The 21,442-nt window shown below is 36.1% G+C and overlaps 1 protein-coding gene, 1 long non-coding RNA gene and 1 other non-coding gene across 5 annotated transcripts; all 3 read left to right on the top strand.

The window, feature by feature from the left end:
• Positions 1-1,356: 1,356 nt before the first annotated feature.
• On the top strand, positions 1,357-1,463 carry LOC131019202 (small nucleolar RNA R71). The gene has a single exon (XR_009100124.1). It is a non-coding gene; the product is annotated as a small nucleolar RNA R71 (small nucleolar RNA).
• Positions 1,464-6,867: 5,404 nt separating this feature from the next.
• Positions 6,868-12,272, top strand: LOC131017424 (disease resistance RPP8-like protein 3). The gene is made up of 3 exons (XM_057946172.1): positions 6,868-7,044; positions 9,228-9,991; positions 10,388-12,272. The coding sequence occupies exons 2-3, from the start codon at positions 9,235-9,237 to the stop codon at positions 12,121-12,123; spliced, it is 2,493 nt and encodes an 830-aa protein (XP_057802155.1). The 5' UTR covers positions 6,868-7,044; positions 9,228-9,234; the 3' UTR covers positions 12,124-12,272.
• A 5,487-nt stretch (positions 12,273-17,759) lies between these two features.
• LOC131017425 (uncharacterized) lies at positions 17,760-20,843 on the top strand. 3 transcript variants are annotated; one of them, XR_009099607.1, is made up of 3 exons: positions 17,760-17,883; positions 19,735-19,797; positions 20,312-20,843. It is a non-coding gene; the product is annotated as an uncharacterized LOC131017425 (long non-coding RNA). The 3 variants fall into 3 exon arrangements; XR_009099609.1 differs by lacking the exons at positions 19,735-19,797; positions 20,312-20,843 and adding an exon at positions 18,108-18,937; XR_009099608.1 differs by lacking the exons at positions 19,735-19,797; positions 20,312-20,843 and adding an exon at positions 18,097-18,937.
• The last annotated feature ends 599 nt before the right edge of the window (positions 20,844-21,442 follow it).

Genomic DNA, 21,442 nt, shown 5'->3' with positions numbered 1-21,442 from the left:
ATGAAATTGTTGACTTTCACTAGGACATCTTCTACTATCCCCTTTGGATAAGAAACGGAACGATCCGTCATTTGAAGGGCAATTGTGGTTGGCTTGATGGTGCCAATCTCTAGCTTGTTGAAGATTGAGAGCGGCATCAAATTTATACTTGCTCCCAAGTCACACAAAGCCTTCCCAAACCAATCATTCCCAATATCACAAGGGATTGTAAAGCTCCCGGGGTCCTTGATCTTGGTGGGTATTTTCCTTTGGAGAACAGCACTACACTCTTCGGTTAGATTGACCGTCTCATTCTCTCCCATCTTCCTCTTGTTTGATATGACCTCCTTTAGGAACTTTGCATAGGAGGGCATTTGTTTCAAAGCTTCAACAAGTGGGATGTTGATGTGCACCTTTCGAAAAATCTCAAGGAATTTGGAGAATTCATTCTCCACATTTTTCTTTTGATGTCTTTGAGGAAAAGGGATTGGTGGGCAATAAGGTGGTGGAGCCACGTACACCTCCTTCTTCTTTCCTCTATCTCATTTTTCCTTGGAAGGGTTGCCATCTCCAACTTTAACCACAACACCACTTCTATCTTCTTCGTCGGGCATCTTGGGCTCTTCATATGTTGTCCCACTCCTTAGAGCAATGGCCTTGCAATGCTCCTTAGGATTCAAGATTGTGTTGCTTGGGAATTGCCCTTGTTGGCGTTGATTGTTTACAGACTCGGCAATTTGTCCCACTTGTATCTCAAGCATTTTCAATTGCTTGGCTTGAGCCTCTAGCTTCTCATCCGTTCTTGTCATGTGAGCTTGAGTCGTGGTCATGAACTTCATCAATATTTCTTCAAGGTTGAGCTTCTTCTCTTCCTTGATCATGCCATGGCTCACCGTAAATCCGGGCGGTGGTTGCAAAAAATTGTTTGGATTGCTATAGGAGAGGTTAGGGTGGCGGTTAGGTTGGAATCCTTGAGTGTATTGCCCTTGCCCTTGGTAGCCACCTTGTTGTTGGGGCCGGAAGTTCGCATAGCCTCGGTTGTTGTTGTTGTTGATGTAGTTCACATCCTCGAAGCTAGTTTGTTCTTCAACCACGGGCTCTACCCTTGATATTGACATAGCATCAATCTTGCTATTCATGGCGGTCATTTGAGCCGTCAAAAGGGCTATGGGATCCGAGCTTGTAGTAGCCGCCACTTTCTTCAAGATGATCCTCTCCGTCGGGAATTGATGGCAATTGGTGGCCAAGTTCTCTATGATGTGAGCGGCCTCCGCGTGGCTTTTCTCCAACAATGCTCCATTGGCCGATGCATTCATGTCTCTTTGCATCTCACCACTACACCCGGTGTAGAATACACAAATGATTGTGTTTTGATCTAAGCCATGGTTAGGGCACTTCCTTAGCATCTCTTTGAATCTCTCCCAAGCTTCGTAGAAGGATTCTCCATCAAATTGGTGAAATTGGACTATGTCCTTCTTCATCTTCATGGTTTTACCCGGAGGGTAGAACTTGTTGAGAAACTTTTGAGCCATGTTCTCCCATGTAGTGATAGAACCACCCTCTAAAGATTGGTACCATGTCTTGGCCATGCCCCTTAGCGAAAAGGGGAAGAGTCGAAGTCGAATGGCATCCTCCGGGACTCCATTTATCTTGATGGTGCCGCATATCTCCAAGAAGTTTCCAAGATGTCCATTCGGATCATCTTGGGAAAGACCGGCGAATTGGTTTTGTTGTACCATATTTATGAGGGCCGGCTTGAGCTCAAAATTATTGGCATTGATCCTTGGAGCATGCACTCCTCCTCGTTGGGCCACGGGTTAGAACATCTCGCTAATGGGTGGTGGTGGTGGTGCATTTCTTAGAGCTTCTTGCTCATTGATTTGCCCTTGCATGTCCTCCAATTGCCTTTGGAGTTGACGGATTAAGTCGTGATTTTCCGCCATAACTTCCTCCAACTCTCTATCTCTTCTTGTTCTTGCTTTGTTGTGTCGGCAAAAAGCTTCAACCTCAAGGTCTATAGGTATAAGAGGTGCACCCTTAGACCTTGTGTTCATACACTACCTATCAACCAACAAGAACAAAGAGTCAAATCACAATCTTAAAATAGAAAACAAAAATTAAAGCAAGTAGAATGTCTAAAGTAGTTAAGCACAATGAAGCAAAATATCACAAGTAATGAAACTAAACTAATCCCCGGCAACAGCGCCAAAAACTTGTTCGCTAATATTTTCACCACGCCGCAAGTATACGGGTAGTTGTAATATATGGAAGCAAGGTCGTATCCCACAAGGATTAGTAGTTCAATCTAGTGATTATCCTAATTCATTTTACTAGACCATTTAGACTAAACAATTGAGTGATTAGTTTAATTATCTAACTAAATACTTAACAAGTGCAAGGACAAATGAAAACAAGTAAGCAACGTGGACTAATGCAATGATTAAGACGATTTAGGGACTAGGCGTCGATGGTTAAGAAAAGGACTTCAATTATAGCTCAATACTAATCTTGACGATCCTAATTATCTAAAGTGATCTCCCAACTAGTTCTAGCCCCCTCTCGGACGACTAGAACGGTAGATTACGGGTCATAGTTGCCGTCCCCGGTCAACTTCTAACCTATAACTCCCAAAAGCACACAAAGATCAACATACTCTCACCCAACTCTCAACCTCCCGGTTATCAAATTGATATGTTTCAAACACCTTATTTATTGCAATTATTCTCTCCCGATTCAAATTGCAAATTAGAGATGCATAGAATGTGGCCAACAAACCATACAAGAAATAAAGCAAGGGTTTGAAAAGATAATGTGCAAAGGAACAAACAAGATTTATATTGAGCACAAATAATCAATCCATTACAATAATCATCTAGCCTAATCCCCAAATCAAAGAGAAATTAGCCTATCATGTTCAACAATAACATACCCAATAAAAAGGGAAACATAAATGAAAGAGAGAGAAAGAATGAACAAATCCTATTGAATAACTTGCTTCAATCCTCTCTCCTCTTCAATGCCTTCTTCAAATGGGTGGTTGAGTGTAGTTATGGAAGCTAGGGTTGTGAATGGAAGATTTGGAGTGAAAGGGTTGGTGTGTGTATTGAATGTTGGAGAAGATGAGTGATGAATAATAAGAGAAAAAGGGGGGAAAATGGGGTTTTAGAGTCAAAAATCGCGTCTGGGCCCACCAAAGGGTGGATCCCCGCCTTATCCCCGCGGTCGGGAACGTGGCTGGAAAGGGAGGAGGCCGCGGTCGGGGACCGCGGTCGACGTTCAAAATCGTTCTGTACTCGGGTGCAGGAGGCCACGGTCAGACCCGCGGTCGCGGGAGGGACCGCGGTTTAGTCTTCTTCAGCCACGGCCGGCTGCCGCGGCCGTGGGGTCCTGCGCAGCTGGCTTCGTCGGCTCCGTTCTCCCTCGTCCGAGCTCTGATTCCAACGCCGTTCGCGCTCACGGATTCCTCTCGAGACGTACTTCACTTTTATGCTCCCAAAATTCTCCAATCAACTCTTGATTTGCCCTGAAAATATTCAAAAACTATACCAAGCAATCAAGACTTCATAAAACTCAAAATTGAGATACAAACACATATTGGCAATCAATTTATGGGGAAAAATGACAACAATTCATGCGATATTGAGGTATGAAATCCATGTTTGTCATGTATGTGTTTGGTCATGGGACTTAAGCCATCGACTCAAACTATGATTATGTTTGTCAAGGGGCTTCGGTCTCTTGGCGTATGTTTGCAAGTATGATAACGTGATTTGATTATATATGTGACGTATATGAATATTTTTTTATGTTCTTCACTGAGTATATTTTCAAGAAACAATCCACCCAGATAGCCATAATGAGGAATGAAAATCAATTTTTGGCCCCTAATCTTAAAACATAAAATTTTGTGCCTATTATACCCTTTTTACTTGCGTGACCTAGCCCACTTGATTCTAAAAAAACTCTCTCCAATTAGAGTTTAACGGCAGCGGCGGAACCCTCCGACCTCCTCCTCCTTCGCCGCCTCAGTTCAGCGTCGCCTTCGTCGCCCTCCAGACCTGGAAAACCGCCATTTCAGACGACTCTACTCCTTCAAAGGCGTCTTCTGCTCCGATTCTGTCGATTTCATGGGCAATTCTGCCGGCCAAGTGGTGGCGGTGATAGTTCTCAATCACGCCAATTTGCAAGGCACGCTGGTCAAACAACAGCAACCGCTTCAGCGGCAGCGTACCGCCGTTGTTCAGAGACCTCGCCTCGCTCACCGAATTGACCTCAGCAAAAACCGCTTCTCCGGCGGTGGATCTGATCTGATGAGGCAGCGCCGGTGGATCTGATCTGATCGTTGCGCCACCTCCTCCATCGGCAGATCTGATCTCCGCCTCCTTCGATTTCAGCCATCGACAAATCTGATCTGATCTGATCTGTGTTGCACGTATGGCACTTATGGCACTATTAGTGCCACAAGTGCCATAAGTGCACACTTCCCCCTAGGGTTTATATATTCCATTTAGGGTTTAGATGTTCCATTTAGGGTTTAGATGTTGCTTCTGTATTTGTGCTGCACGTATGGCACTTATGGCACTATTAGTGCCATAAGTGCCAACGGAAATCCAAAATAAAACCAAGTAAAATAGTCATTTTGGCACTTATGGCCCTAATAGTGCCATAAGTGCCAACGGAAATCCAAAATAAAATCAAATTAAAATCTTGGCACTTATGGCACTAATAGTGCCATAAGTGCCTAACCCGACCCGGCATGCGACCCGCGTGCCTGATCCTACCTGGTCCGCCTCATTAAGGGTAAAAACGTCCAAATCAATAAAAAATGGCCAAATTTTGTGTTTTTTCAATGTGTGGCCATAAATTGTGTTTTATGCTTCATTTTGGCTACTTCAAAATTTTACTCTATTTTCAATATGCTCATCCCTTATCTTTTCAGTTTTGCAGTTTCAGAGTCGAAGTGGCCATGGAAGTGGAGAATGACTAGGGATAAGGATTTTACATTGAATATTTTAGTAGAATTTGTTAAGTTTTAGTTTATCGTTTTATTTTTTTTATTTTTATTTTATGTTGCTACTTTAGTTTTGGCAAATCGGTTTTTAAATTATTTTGAACTTTGATAGTCAAGAAATTTTATTTTTATCTATTAGTTTTTCAAAATTTTAAATTGCAAAGTTTATGAAAATTGGGGTGTTACAATTTCTTACTATCATGGACATTATCAACTAATTTTTACTTCCATATATATTTTTTTAATGGATATATATAGGGTTAGTATCAATGGAGAAACATTATAAGATATAGAATTAAGAATAAATCTTGTCCTTTCATTATTTTGAATCTAGCTGCCACGATTAAAAGCTGAAACTGATTTTTTTAATTCAAATAATTAGAAATTAATCTAGTATTTTTAATTTCACGGTGGGTGATAAAGTAATTAACCATTCACCTAATCATTGCATATCCAGTCAATTGTGTGTTTTTCGATGGTGGGTATGTTTCATGACGCAAAAAAATGACGCTGTTCATCATAATTAATAAACTATTCTTCCAAAAATCAACGAAGTAATTGAAAAATATACTTAAAAAATAACTGATAATGCATATCATATTACGAAAATGATCATTATAATGAAGCAAGTCATTAACACGTCGAATTTTAAAAGGATTTGAACTTGAAAAATGCTTAATGACTCCCTCTTCACTTCTGAAGTAGGATCAACATACAGTGAACTCTCTTTTTCAATGATATGCAATTATAATAATTGTAGCTAACCATAATAACAATCACCTTTATGATTTTAAAATAAATTACTGGATTAGTGGGACTATATAAGATGAGAGCAATGTGTCTTTGCTTATTCTAATCTTTCTTAATCTCATTAATTATATATATCTAGTATATCCAGTCGTGCTATGCACGACGAACATTGAAATTAAACAATATGTTTAAATAAATAAATATAATTTATATATAAATAAATATAAAATATATTTTTAAAATAAAATAAACACATCAATTCCTCTAAATTATTTGATAACGAAAATTAACATTACACATTTTTATTATAGAGTATTACATGTCATAATAATAAATAAAATATTTTCATACACAAACATAAATAAAAAGTTAGTAAAACATTAACGAAGAGAGAGAAAATATATTTTAAAGTTTTCATAATTTATTCGTTTTAAATTTATTTTTTATGATTTTTATAACTTATTAAATATTTTGTCACGGACTTATATATAATATGCATATTAAATATTTATGCATAAATTAAATTTGAGGATGTTTAGAAAAGAATTAAATTATATAAGAAAATAGAGATAAAAATTAAAAAAAAAGGAGGGAAAATATGGAGGGAAACTCCTTTTTTACGTATTATATAGATATAGATGACTATCCTACAATTTTGAGGGTCCAAATTGTACGTATATAAACTTTTGTTTCATTTTTTTGTCTACTTATACGTACTTGCAAACATTTATTGAAAATAATTAACAATAATTAATAGTGTTATAATTTTTTTTTTCAAATATATTAGAAAGTAGATCGTACTAAATAAGAGATTATACCCTCTGCATCTACTTGCCTCCTCTTCATGTAAGGCGTCCATTTTTATTGTCTTTGCTAGAAAGGAATTTTATATTGGATCAACTTCCATATCTTTTTATATTTACCATTGTAACACAAGACTTTTGGAATCCTATATCAAACTTGTTTTCTATCCCTTCAAATTTTGTGTGTGAAAAGTGGCACAATTAAGTCAACACTTGAGCTGGCTTGATATTATAAGCTCCTCATCTTATTACTAATATTTTATTAGCGGTTGTTAATTAATTATGCACATCATTTGGCTTCTTCAATGCTCAATATAATTACTCATTAACTTTCTAACATTCTGAATCCCTAAATCTACTCAAACAAAGTTCACAATTCAGAGCCCTAAGTAAATCTAATCACAGTCCACACCACCGGATTCCGCCGCGCCTCGATCCCCCAACCACGGCTCGCTCGGCGCCACCACCTCCTTCGTCGTTGGTCCGTCGCTAGCAGCCCAGGTATGTTATCTCAAATCTGCTTTACTGAATCCAATACATGTATTCTTTTTCTTGTGGAATACAAATTTACAGTGCTTGCTTATTTGCTGTTATCAAAATGGAATCAGAATTAGTTGTATCAATTCAAAATATCATAAGATAATTAAGAAGAAGAAGAATATGAGTCTATGACAGTGTGATTGCAAGATTTGCGTTTGAGCATTTGAAAATCAAATTTTTTCAATTTTTCGATTAGTTCAATACCGAATTGGATTGACCGGGCCGGTATTCGATTGCGGTGATTGCGGTTCTTGCGATGTAGTGTATATCTGGTTCGATTAATAAAAAAAATTCAATTCAATTAATAAGCGCCACCCACAGTTGATCCCTAATTTGGGTGAAATAAGGTTGTTTCAACTACTTTTGGATAAATATATAAAAAACATGCGTCGAGTACAGCTAAGAAGACATTATTAGGATATATTAGTTGAAACTTAAAGCTCAAATATATAGACGAGTATTGAAGAAATAATAGAATTAGGGTGTGTTTACTTGTATAATTTTTCGGACATATCCTTATCCTTTGGGAAATGGATAATTTTATACCTAAGAAAATGGTGGTATAATTTTATACAACCTTATAAGAAGTCGATAAATATATTATCCTTTAAATTAAACAAGATATAAAAAATGTGGTCCCCACTTTAAGTGATAAATTTATACCTCATTATATTATCCCTCTATTTAGAGGGAGAAAAAGCAAACACAACCCTTAGGGTGTGTTTGCTTTGAGTTATAAGGAAGGGATAAGCTATATTTATCACCTTATATCTCGTTTGCTTTGACGTAATAAAAAATTCAGACAGATGGTATAAATTTTCGGGCAACACCTTTTCGCTTGGAAAAGGGATAATTTTACACTTAAGAGAGAGTGGTATAACTTTATACCACCTTATGAGTAGTGGATAAATATATTATCATTTAAACCAAATAAGATACTCCCTCCATCCCGTCGAGCTTGAGATGTTTCTTTTGAGCACGGGAATTAAGGAGCTATGGTTTAGTTATTTAAGTATGTTGTAAATTTGTGCTTAAGTAGTTATTTATATAATTAATTATTTTAAACATAAAATCATTACTTAAATCTCAAATTTAATTAAAATAATAAAGTCTTTTATTTAGTTTAAACTCTTATTCTCTTCATACTTTGTAGTATACAAAAATATCATATTTCAATGTAGATTTAATTCTTTTTCCTCCATACTATAGGATATTTGAGTATACATAAATATAGGAACATATTAATTCTCTTAAAATGATTAATGAAGAAGATAAAATCAAGGAATTTAATTAACAAGTAAATAAATAATTATTAGAATTAAAATAACTCTCACAGTAACTGTGACCAAAGTCCATTTTTGATGCGTACTTAGAAATGTTCAATAAAATATACGAACTTATTACATGTTAATACTATGAATTATATTTAATTTTTATTTCAAAATATTAGATTTTAAAAAAATATATACACCGTGACTTTGAATTTATCAACTGATATTAGCTAATAAAAGTGAAATTAAATGAAAAAAATAATTATATACTCTAGATTGATAGAATAAACCTTAGTCAATAGTCACAAATTTAAACTAATTAAAACATACAAAGTTGAAATCGAAGAAAAAATATATAAAAAAATAAACAAAATTGAAAGTGTAACACAAAATTGGACATAAAGAGTGGTACACTGAATCACATTCCCAAACAGTTGACCCCTAATTTAGCTGAAATAAGATTGTTTCAACTACTTTTTTGATAAATATATAAAAAGGTGAAATGCAAAATTGTTCAATTTATTAAACTTACATGCACTTAATACCCATATTCTAAAATATGTGCAGAAAATGACCCCACCAATCACATATTCTCAAATTATGATTTTGCATGTAGGAAAACACTTGAAAGAAACACAAAAATGTTCATTCTTATAAAACATGTATTATTATGCCTAAATTACGGACAAAAACATGACAATGATGTTCTTATATAGTGTTAGATTTTTTAAATCTTTCGCTTGAATAAATTTTATTCAATCCAAAATCAATTTTATATATACTAATAATTTATGGATTTGTTGGCTATTAGTTTCCTTAAATTTTATCTATACTAACAATTTTATCTTTCTTTAAATTTCACATTGGTCTCAGCTCAAACATGTCGGAGGCCCTCCTCTTATCGGTGAAACAGAAGCTGGATAATCATCAAAAGCAGAATCCCCTCATAAATGAGGATATGAAGAAGGTAATTAAAGAGATGAGCGAGATTGTGGATATTGTGAGGGATAAGAAATTGGAAGAGGGAAGAAGCCTCAATTTTTTAGTATCTGACCTTGACGACATGGCTGAAGATGCACTCCACATTTTCAAGCAATACGGATACAGAACGTATAGTTGGACATATGATTCCATCCGTAGTTGGATGGGAGAGATCAAAAAACAGATGCTTAAACTGGGAGATGATGAGTCCAACATCAGATCATCAGAAACTGTTGAAGATGACAAATATGTGGTGGGCTTGGAAGAAGATGTGGAATTTCTGATTCCCAAAAGGATTATTGGTGGGGAAGAATGCCTGTCGTCTCTTCTTATCAAAGGGATGGCTGGTATTGGAAAGACAACTCTTGCGAGAGAAATATACAATCATCCAACCGTCATTCAACACTTCGAGCGCCGTGCTTGGGTATCTAATTCTACTCACTTCACTACTCTTAAAGAGCTACTTATCAAACTAATACAACAGGTAGAAGATCCTGAGAGTCTCCATACATATTCCTCATTGGAGAATATGGACAACCGAAGCCTCCGAGATATGCTCCGCAAACACCTGCTAGGAAAGCGATATCTGATAGTTCTCGACGACATGCCCAAACAAATGCGCCTGAAGTCTTTCTGGGATGCTCTTCCAGATCATTGTATGTATGATCATCTTTCGTCTGCTTATGATCTAGTCGTGTTGCGCTAACTCATATTTTAACTTAAGCGTGGCTTCAAAATTTAAAGTTTTCGTGATTAATATCAATGGTGGAGCTTTTCGAGCAGCTCAAACTCTAGAAATCAAGAGAGAAGAGAGATATTTGATAAAGATCAACCAAAATATTCATTCCATGATGAATAAGCTTAGAGATTACATTATTTATATCTGATAATGAAAACCTAATGGGCTAATGGGATGGAGCATAATAGGGCCAAGCTAGAGAATTGCGCTGGGTGTTTATCAACATGACTCAATCATGTAATCTAACAATATACATTTTCTCTACTCAATAACCTTCTGACTCATCCTTTTTGTATTCTTCTTATATTAACAGACAATGGAAGTAGATTGCTGCTCACAAGTCACATAACTCATAGGGACATAACAATATCTCCTGAAAATGTTTATAAGATGGAACCTTTGGATTCTAAGAAGAGCTGGCAATTGTTTCTGAAAACAATAAACCATGGCAATAAATTAATGGGTGAGCACAAATTCCCAAAGTCCTTGGAGTATATGGGAAAACAAATGTTGAGAAAATGTGGTGGTCTGCCATTAGCTATAAAAGAGGTAGGAAAGCAATTAGTGGAAAAGAAAGTCTCTGGAGGGAGCGAATGGGAACAACTTCTTGACTCAGTTGATTTTGGTTCAACATTGAAGTTGTTGGAACCATTTTATCATAAAATTGAACCCAGACTGAGGTCATGTTTCTTTTCTATGGCCTTCTTTAAGGAAAATACAACTTTGAGGGCAGAAAAGTTGAAACAGATTTGGCTTGTATTAGGAGCAGTACCACAATTTGAATGTGAATCATATTTAGATGGTTTAGTCAACGAATCTGTTATTGATGTCAAGGACAAGAGCACGGAGTATTGCATGAATGTTGTGCTACACATGCTATCCATCCAAAAGGCAGAGGAGGAATTCAGTTTTGAGATCCTAAGGAACAATGGAAATAATCAGCTCTGTGAGAGTCCTCGTCATCATCGTGTTATCATTTGTAGCAGAGACAAGTTCAACTACTCCACAGATCAAGATAAACATCTTGTTTCTCTCTTCTTCCATGGAGGTGGCTACATGGACGCTAGTCCATCTTATTGGAAGAGCTTTGAACAACTTAAGATACTTGACCTGGAAGATTTTGGGTTGAAGTTTTTACCAGATTCTATCGGCACATTGATGGAATTAAGATACTTGGGGTTGAGAAATAATTACATAAAAGAGCTTCCAGAGTCGTTGAGGTGCTTGGAAAAGCTTGAGGTTCTTGACATAGCTCAAAACTTTATGGTGGAGGTGCCAGATGTTATATGGGAATTGCCTAGCCTTCTCCACCTTTACATGTCTAATCTGATTTGCTGGAAGCCTTTGATGATTGACACACTGGAGAATTTGGAGACCTTAACCTACGTCTCGGTTGATAATTGGACATGTGAGCTATCGGCCTTAGAACTTGGATGTCTTAAGAAATTGGGGATAGAAGAACTGGATGGAAACTCAGATGTGAGCAAGATGATGGAATTATTTGCTGAGTTAGACTCTCTTGAACACCTAATCTTAAGAGGGCATCGTTTCAGAAGCATGCCTAGTTTGGATGAGATTGGTGTTCTAGACAGACTCTATACACTCAAATTGGATGGACTCCTAGCCAGGTTACCAAATAATCTTCCTCCAAATATAGACTCATTGACGTTGGTTAATAGCTGTCTTGATGAAGACCCAATGCCACTACTAGCAGAGAAGTTAGGCTTGCTAAAATACCTCAAATTGCGGAATGCATACACTGGTCAACACATGGTGATCTTGCCCAACGCCTTCACTCGTCTCGAAAAGCTGTGCATCGAAGAGCTGTGGAATCTGAGAAATGTACAACTTGGAGAACGTGCAATGGATTGTCTCAAGACGTTAGAAATCCATGATTGTCCATGTCTGGATACCCTCCCGAAAGAGATTGCGACGAAGTGTTTATTCAAGGAGTTAAAGATGGTGACAACCAAAAGCATTGCAGCAAAGATGAGGAATTCAGACTTAATCTCCAAAATAGATAAGGTGAATATCAATCCTATGAGCTAGAGCAGTTGGTATTAATTTGGATAATTGATTTTTCTTCTCCTTTGGTGTTTGTGTGTTTGTAAATGACATTTAGTTGCTTTGACAATTGTGGTGTCTTCATAACTTGTTGCTACTCTGTTCCTTCTTCAAATAGACCACCATTTCAATTATGTGTCTTACTACACTTTAGAAAATAAAATATTAAAAATACAATAAATTAAGAGACTTTTAACCTCAGGCACGCGAGTTTAAATGCCGCGACTATATATGAGGATGATTTATTTCTTACTATAGTAAAACTGTATATTCTTACTGTTAATTAATTCTTACCATAACACATTTTTCTAATGTATATATATGAGGATGATTTATTTCTTCGTCATCCAACTTTACTCGCTGATTTTTAGGTGAATTAAGATTGTCATATATATTGCTCTTTATTGCTTCATAGCTACTTAAAATTAACTCACATACTCATGCATGCCTAAAACTTTAGTTCGTTGAATTTTTCTCACATTAATTGTGCTGAGCTTTAATTAGCCTCACCTGATTATTAAAGAATATTTTGTTGGGAGTGTCATTTCTAGTAGTTGGTAAGTGGCAAGTCTACTAATTTCTCCAACACTATCTTTAAGGTCGATAGATTCAGCAAAGCAATAAATTGAAAAAGGTATGTTTTTTGTTTGTGTAGACTTTAATTAATGTTGTAATACATATGATGTGAGCTGAGGAGGTCTGAATCACAAATGGGTTCAGTCACTCTTGGGAAAAGACGTGGTTGTTGAATTAACTATTAAGCCTGTATCTATTTATTATCACCTCTTGTGTGTTTACTAAAAAATTAATTCTAATTAAGAAAAAAAAACAATAACTAACACTCAACCATCAACTACAACAAACCATAATCAACCAGTAAACTAATTATAAGTTTATTTCACGATGTTTAGATCGATGGTGGATGTATAGGCGTGTTGTGAATGGATCTCTAATTACGGAATTCATAGAGAATGTCGAAGTTTTTGTGCTTTTTGCTAGTTCTCAACCAAGACACATGGATGGGGAAAAGATTAAGTGTCCGCGTATTAAATGCAAAAATAGAAAATAGAGAATGTCGAAGTTTTTGTGCTTTTTGCTATGTTCCTTCTTAAGTTACGGCAGGTTTTGGCAACATGTTGTGATGAGAATAAAAATATGCATCTCTCAAAAACGGAAAGAAACAACAAATCGGAGAGAGAAATATTAACAAACACGTGCTAGCCAACGAACAACGTTGTTCGGCCCAGAACAACCCTGCTCGACCGTAAACAGCCCTGCTTGGCCCAAAACAATCTTATTTCCATGTAACCGGACCTAAATCCACAGAGACGAATAGTTTGGCCAAGTCAATTGAGGAGTGACTGTAACACCCCAATTTTCATAAACTTTTCAAACTAAAAACTTGAAGGACTAATAGTTAAAAATAAAATTTCTTGACTTTCATAATTTAACTAATTAAAAAAATCAATTTGCCAATACTAAAGTAGTAACATAAAATAAGAACGATAAACTAAAACTTAACAAGTTCAACTTAAATTCTATGGGAAAACTAAATCTCTAGTCATTCTCGACTTCCATGGCCACCTCGACTCCAAAACTGCAAAACTGAAAAGATAAGGGATGAGCATATTGAAAATATACTCAGTGAAGAATCATGCACATATTCACATACGCTTAAACATGCAAATAATTCACATTGTCATACACATATACTGAATTCTGAGTGTTTCTAAATTTTCTGATCATGTACTTGAACATGATATTCTGCGTTCTGATCATGTACTTGAACATGATATTCTGCGTTTCTGATCATGTACTTGAACATGATATTCTGCGTTTCTGATCATGTACTTGAACATGATATTCTACGTTTCTGATCATGTACTTGAACATGATATTCTGCGTTTCTGATCATGTACTTGAACATGATATTCTGCGTTTCTGATCATGTACTTGAACATGATATTCTGAACATGTATTTCTACATGGCTGAGCAAGTATAATCAAACATGAACTAAGAGCATATAAAAACATACATGAATATAACCACAAGCATATAATCCCTCACCTTAAAGTCGAAGCTAAATAAATCAAATCCGGAATGAAGGTCTTAATAGCGCCGCACCAGAAGAATTCGTCAAAATCGCAGCTGAACAGACCAGTCAGCTTCAAGCCTTCGTTTGAAGCCTCAAACATCCTCAAATCGTATTTGGCACAGAAATACGACTTCTTCGTTTTCGAGAGAGCTTTCCGTGGCCGCCTGTTTCGCCTGAATCGGAGTTCTGTGGAGGAAGTTATGGCCGTTCTCCCGAAACTGCCAGAACTTGATTTGCTGCGAAAATCTGACTCCAGCTCCTCACGTTTCCTGCGCCCCACAGCTCTCCAAAACCCGACTAAAATTTACTGTTGGCTTCGAGTTTCTATGTCTCCTTTAGGGTTTGTAAATTGATTTCATATTTATACTAGTCTTTAAAGAGTTCTAGTTCTAATAGGAAACAAAAATAATACTAATAATAATAATAGTCTAGATAAAATTAATGGTGCATATCTATATGTATCATGTAATTATTTAAAAAAATAAGCTATACAAGAAAATACTATTAATTAAACTTATAAAATAAATCTAAATTATCGGGATGTTACAGTGACCAAGTCAAAGTCAAAGATACGATCATTATGGCGCAAGAGATAAACTTCAAAGAGATTGAGTCCGAATCTTAGTCTAAGAGGAGTTCTATTTCTAGTACTTTGCCTATAAATACATGTAAAACCTCATTGTATGATCATCTACTTCCATTATTCGAATATTCAAAGCCTCACGCTATAATACAAGGTTTTTCATCATATCATTCTTGTCTTCTTTTACCTTTCTATTATAAGCGATATTTTAGGGCACAACATTGATAACTTGCCTCCCGATGCAGACAGTTACATATTTTGGGATGCGTTTCACGTAACGGAGGCCGTCAACATCTTCTTTGGGAACAAGGCCTTCAACTGATGTTGTTTATCCTTGCTATATCGACCAACTCACTTGTCTTTCAACTTTTACTTCTTCTTTATACTAGCTGAGATTACGTGTGTTGCATGTATTATAAACTCTTAGTATTTCCTCCGTCCCTAGAAAGTTAACCTCAATTTTCCCATTGAGGTGTCTCCAAAAGTTTGTCCCAATCTCCTTATTTTATATTTTTGTACATGACTCAACCATCAACTTTATAATTACAACCCTTTAAACGTACTAGTTTTGTGCATGATCCGCCATCAAATAACTTTTTATCAGCTTTTATTAAAATTTGTGCCGTTCTACTTGGGGGCAAACTTTTGAGGGACATGGGAAGTATGATTTCCTTGTAATAGTAATATTTTTGGAAAAAAAAATCAATTTATCCACCAAATGAGTACCTATTTAGATATAACACAGATTTTGAGGTAAAGTGTGTGATGTGAGTACTGGATTAAGGGCACCTTTATCGTGAGTGAGTTGTGTGGTATATTTACCAAAACAATAAAAAGATACTTATTTGGTAGACGGACCAAAAAAGAAATTTTGGTACTCATTTGGTGGACGGTGAGAGTATAATACTATTAATTAGTGATAATTAACTTCAATAAATCTATACCTATTATAAAAGAGCCTTGTTTTACAAAATTTGATTTGCCTAATATGTCCCTATTTCTTAATCTATTTTAAGGACAATAGTGTAATATCATATTATTATTATTATTCTAATCTTTTTTATTTAGTTGATTATTGTCATAATAATGAACATACAAGAATTCAACTACAATCACAATTCTAAACAAGTTCGATTTTATCTATATTTATCACATATAAATCTATTATTTAAATCCAAAACTTATTAATTTTTTTAAACAAATTTACTATATAAATTCAATAAATTTATAAAGAAAAACTCGACGAAGAATCTAAATCTATATACACAAAAAGATTTGAAAAATGCATAAACGCATTGAAAAAATATTTTTTAGTTAGATAAATAATACTATCAAATAATAGTATTGTTATCCTTCTACGAAAATAAAATTAGCAAAGTTAAATTACATAAATAATTTGATTGGATAAAAAGGCAAAAACATGGGTGAGACTGATCGAGTGTATGGATGAGAGGGTCGGGGAAGGGTTGGGGCGCGGGTCAGCGGGGTCTGGGCGCAGGTCGCGAGTCCCAGGCCGATTCAAAGTAATTATTGTTGTGATGAAAAAATAAATTTTTTTTTTCCGCGATGATTGTCATTTTTACCCACGAGAACTTGTACTTTTCATTTATTTGGTCAAATAATTATTATCGTAAGATAAGATAACCATTGATATGAAGATATGTAATGTTTCAATAAATATCATAATATATATAAAAAAAGCAAAAAAATATTGTTGCAACTAAGAATTGAACCAATGAGAGATGATAGATGAAGGAGCGTACCACTGAGCTAACAAATGTTATTTGTAGAGTAGCAGATACTTTTTATTTATTCGCTCCTGATGAGAACCAGTCTCATGTAAGACCAACTCATATAGAAAAGTTACACATCAATATAAAGGATATTTCATTTAATTCTATTCATCTAATTAATTCGCAATTTGGATTTGAAGTTTTTATACTGACTTCTAGGGTGTTAATTTAAGTTCTATTTTTATTCCTACAAATATTCTATTATTATTACTATAGATATTATTTTAATTTAATACATTAGTATATATTAAAAGTTTTGAATATGATTACATTACTATATATTAAAAGAAAAAATAATTTAAACCCTCAAAATAAAGATTTAAAAAATGTAAATACTTAAGGATATGATTATTAATATATAGGATAACATATCTTCAAAATGTGCACTTAAAAAATTATCATGGATAAATAATATAACACACAACTTTATGCGATATTTCTCTTATTTTGACGTAGATGCTAATTAGTAATGTAGTGACCCGCTCTTTTATATGTTTTAAATCCAGTAAAGCGTGTTTATTTTGTTCATCAGTGAATGAAAACGGTTATTATCCTGATATGAATTCAGCTTATGATCCTGAATTTATATTGTTAAAGCAGTCAATGATATTATTTCAGAGTTATAACTGACTTAGCAAAGTCACGTTATTTATTTAAGCGAGATGGAATTAGATTTTATTTTTACTCGGATCGTGAATTATTTCCGACTCAAGAAGTTAATTAAATCTGCGGATTTAATTTAGATATCAGAACAACGAACGAATTAAATCTACGGATTTAATTTAGATTCATTTTATAACTTATCGATTTTAGCGAAAAATCACATGACGAAATACAAGATTTATTTAAATAAACAGTACCAAGCAGATACGAGCACGCGATCCATTTTACAGTTACAGAATCACCGAGACATAGAAAATACATCATTAATCCTACACTACATTATTATTATTATTTTTTTATCTTCCACTACTTTGCTCCCCACTACTTTGCCTACCACTATATTTTGCCCACCACTATACTTTGCCAATCCTCTATTAATCATCATCTCCACCATCCTGCAATTATCGAAGAGCAGCCCCTGCCTGTTTCTGCCAAAGTTCCCAGGGTAAGCTTTCTTTAATGCTTCCACCTTCTTCCATGGTTTCACCTGCAGTTAGTGAAGAAACAAATCTGTAAATTATTTCAGTCATTCACTCTCTGCCGAAAGTTCCAAGAGCTTTGGCACGTTGATTCACTAGCTCAACCACAATAGCCAACTACACATTTTAAGGTATTTACCTAGCCCCATATACTGTATTCCATCACACATTTTCTGCATCCAAGCATGATAGACAAACAAAACCAATATGTGAGAATGAACATAGCATCATGAAGAACCAGCAACATATAGCATTTAACAGATTTTGACCTTCACACCATAGCTTTACCATCTCACAACTGATAAACCATGTACATTAAGATACCTCAGAAAATTCATACGCAGTAGTTGTAAAGTGAGAGTAGGGAACTTAGCTTCTGAGAGGGAGGAGGACTGAACGGCTCCGAGGAGGAGGCGAGGCGACACCCTTCGCCGGAAATCGCACAGCAGCAGCCAACCTGAACCATGGTCGAGCAGGGGCTCGAGCGCACCAGCAGCGGACGCACGGCAACGGCGTTCTGCCCTTTTTGAAACCTAAGGCTCGACGTCGGAGAGGGATATCAAGATGGGAGTTGGACGGCGCCGCTCCCAGACGCCGACTGAGTCGCTGGATTCCAGACGGGCGTGACAGCAGCGGCGATGATTCCCAGAGTGGGACTCGACTGAGATCTGCGTGAGGAAGAAAGAAGGAGGAGCCGATCGATATTGAAGAAGGGCCGGCGGCGGCGCTCCTCCAGCGAGCCACTAACCACCGGACGAGCTGCAGCAGCTCCAGGCCACGACTCCGGCGAAACAGCAGCGGCAGTTGGCGGCGACTTCGGACGAGCTAACGACGACGGCGTTCCTCCAGCAGGCGTTTTGACCGCCGATCTCAGACAGCAGCGGCAACAGCAACATCTGTCGCCGGCGGTTGCGCTGGATCCTTCGCCGGTCTCAGGCGGCAGCGGCAGATGGCGTGAGAGAATGATGTGCGTCTGTGTGTGTGCGTTTCTTTGAAGAGAGAGAGATCTGAAATTGTGAGGAGAGAGAGACCGATAGTGAGAGAGATAGAGATGGGCTTTGATTTTGTTTTGTTTTGTTTTGTATGGGCTTTCTTTTAATTGATTTTGGGCCAAGTGATGGGCCGATTTTTAATAAGTGATGGGCCGATTTTTAAATGGAATTTGGGCTGATTTTATTTATTTAACATGGACTAAATTTTAATTAAGTTGGGCCGAAAAATTTGGGCCTCCTAGTTATTATTTTATCGGGCTTTGTTATTTATTTTCAGTGGGCTTGAGTTGGGCTGGATTATTTATTAATTTTGGGCCGATTTTAAATTATTGATTGGGCCTTTGAATTTATTTATTTTACTCAGATGGGTTGTTATTACATTATTTCATTGGGCCGAATTTATTTAATTAAAGCCCATCTATTTTATTTTAATTGGGCTGTTATATTATTTTCGTTGGGCCTCGTTTGAATGATTTAATTGAGCCCAGCTAATCAAATTATTTATGGAGACAAGATTTATTTAATTACTTGAGCCGATGAATTATTTTCAATCGGGCCTCTCATGTTAATTATTCAAGCCAATTCTATTTAATTAATTATTAGGCTACCTTATGTTGAGCCTTTTAATTATTTAATCTTATAACATTACTTGTTCCTATTTATTAAGCCCGATTAATTATGAGGTTATAAAGCGAATAAGTTGAAGTATTATTTATTTTCTATTGACTACGAGGAATGGGGTTTATTTAATTGGTGGATTAGAACACCCTAAGAGAACGGATTAATTTTTATTAATTATCCGGCTTCATGAAACGAGACTTAGCTTTTGTTTAAATCCGATAGCTTGGATTAACAATAGAAATTCCTTGATTATTATCTCAGAATAATAGTTCATGCATACGAGATTCATGCATAGTTAAATTACGCATTCTCATTTAATTGAGAATTTTCCCTCGATTTAAAGTCTTACGTTATTTTCTCGGATTAAAGGTCGAGCGCAAGAATAAGAGCTCGTCAAGGAGTCACTAATCTGTAGCAAAGCTTTGCTATCAGGTGGGTTACTTTCATATATATATCAAATGAGTTTAATGTTATGTTTGAACAGTTATTTCATTGCAAAATCATTGAACTGAAAATTATTTCAACTGTTGTCTTGCCATAAATGTTTAAATGTTTGGTATGATATCTATCTGATGTGGCTTTGCCAGTTATGTAATCGAATTCGGGTCCTGAGCAGTTGATAGCTATCCTGCCAGGGCTAGTGTACACCAGTGACCGTGAGTCATCTAGCGGGTTGGCCGGTCAAGTGTCCGTGAGAGGTGGCCACCTCTCCGGCACACAGTTCCAGATATGATAGATTACAAGAGAACTTAGTCTGCAGACGAACTTTAAGAATCACAAATGAATTTAGTAAGCTTGGGCCTTTTTAGCGAAAAACTCCCTTGCTGTACTGTTTATGATGGCATGACAATTTACAACTTTACGAAGCATGTTATATTTCATAGTAGGCATATGTGCCCACTGAGTACTTTTGTACTCAGCCCTGCATATATTTCTAAATGTGCAGGTTGAGCAGCTGCCGATGGTGATGAAGTGACGAGCGGGACTCTTTTGTCTTATTATGTATTAATGAACTCTAGGGTTACATGTCTTCATACATGTAATCAGAACCTTATTCCGCTGCGTACTCAGAATTTTTATGTTATTTTGGATAAGTCGGAGTTATCCGAACTTACTAGTTATTTGAGTCTATACGACTAAAACTCCGTTATATTATAAATATCCCTGTTGTTAACAATGATACTGCGATCCTTTCTTGTTTGAATATTCCCCTTTCTACCCCGCTTCTAATCTCCCTCCATTAGTCACGGTTTCCCCGGCTTAATTATCCTTAATTAGGTCCGGTCGTGACAGAGTGGTATCAGAGCAGTTCATTTGCTCTGAACCCTAGAGTTAGCCCATTTTTCTAGTATGATCACTAGTATATATGAGTCAGTCAACCAAAGCTCATCACTTCATCACATCGTCATGCTCAGCAAGAAAGAAGGTGGTAATGATTTTAAAACATTGAGAAGTTCACGTTCTATATGAATGTACTGATGCTTACATTCAAGTTTTATGCTTTATTGATTGATTAGATATCTCAATGAACTTAGATGTGTTAAGAATGCATGATCACAGTTACGAGAAGAACAATAGAAGCTAGAAACTCAGTTATATTTCACTATAGCCATGGTGAAGAGCTAAGAAAGAGGAAGAGAATCCAATGAAAGCAGTGCAAGCAGAATGCCACGCACGAATCACTGAAGCAGGCATAGTTCTTCATTCAAGTTGTTCACGCGTGACAGAACACCGAATCGACTATTGCCTTATTTGATGATAGATCACGTGAATCATTGCTCGTAGCGACGAGTGTGACTTATGTAATCAGTTAGCTATCGCATAATGAGCTAAGACTCATTACTAACTCTCGATTATCATCAGTTATGACATGAAGAGAACCTTCATGATTTATGTTCGAACTTCAGAGTCAGACTCACATGCAGTTATAACACTTTGTGTATGATGTTATAGCATCGCGATTAGAACTGCCAGCTTATAGTTTCAGATATTCAGAACCTTTATTATTACAATTACCTATTATATTACACGTGAGCATGATTTAGAATCCCTATTGATTACGATCACCTGCTACAAA

The sequence above is a fragment of the Salvia miltiorrhiza genome, chromosome 3 (genome assembly GCF_028751815.1).
Source record: "Salvia miltiorrhiza cultivar Shanhuang (shh) chromosome 3, IMPLAD_Smil_shh, whole genome shotgun sequence".
Lineage (NCBI taxonomy): Eukaryota > Viridiplantae > Streptophyta > Magnoliopsida > Lamiales > Lamiaceae > Salvia > Salvia miltiorrhiza.
The sequence above is the reverse complement of the archived record's forward strand: the minus strand, read 5'-3'. Positions and strand labels throughout refer to the sequence as shown.

Excerpts from the sequence above, each read along its gene's own strand:
- LOC131017424 (XM_057946172.1), top strand. The coding sequence starts at position 9,235 with ATGTCGGAGGCCCTCCTCTTATCGGTGAAACAGAAGCTGGATAATCAT. Across the intron at positions 9,992-10,387 it reads GGATGCTCTTCCAGATCATT|ACAATGGAAGTAGATTGCTG; the intron begins GTATGTATGATC and ends TTATATTAACAG.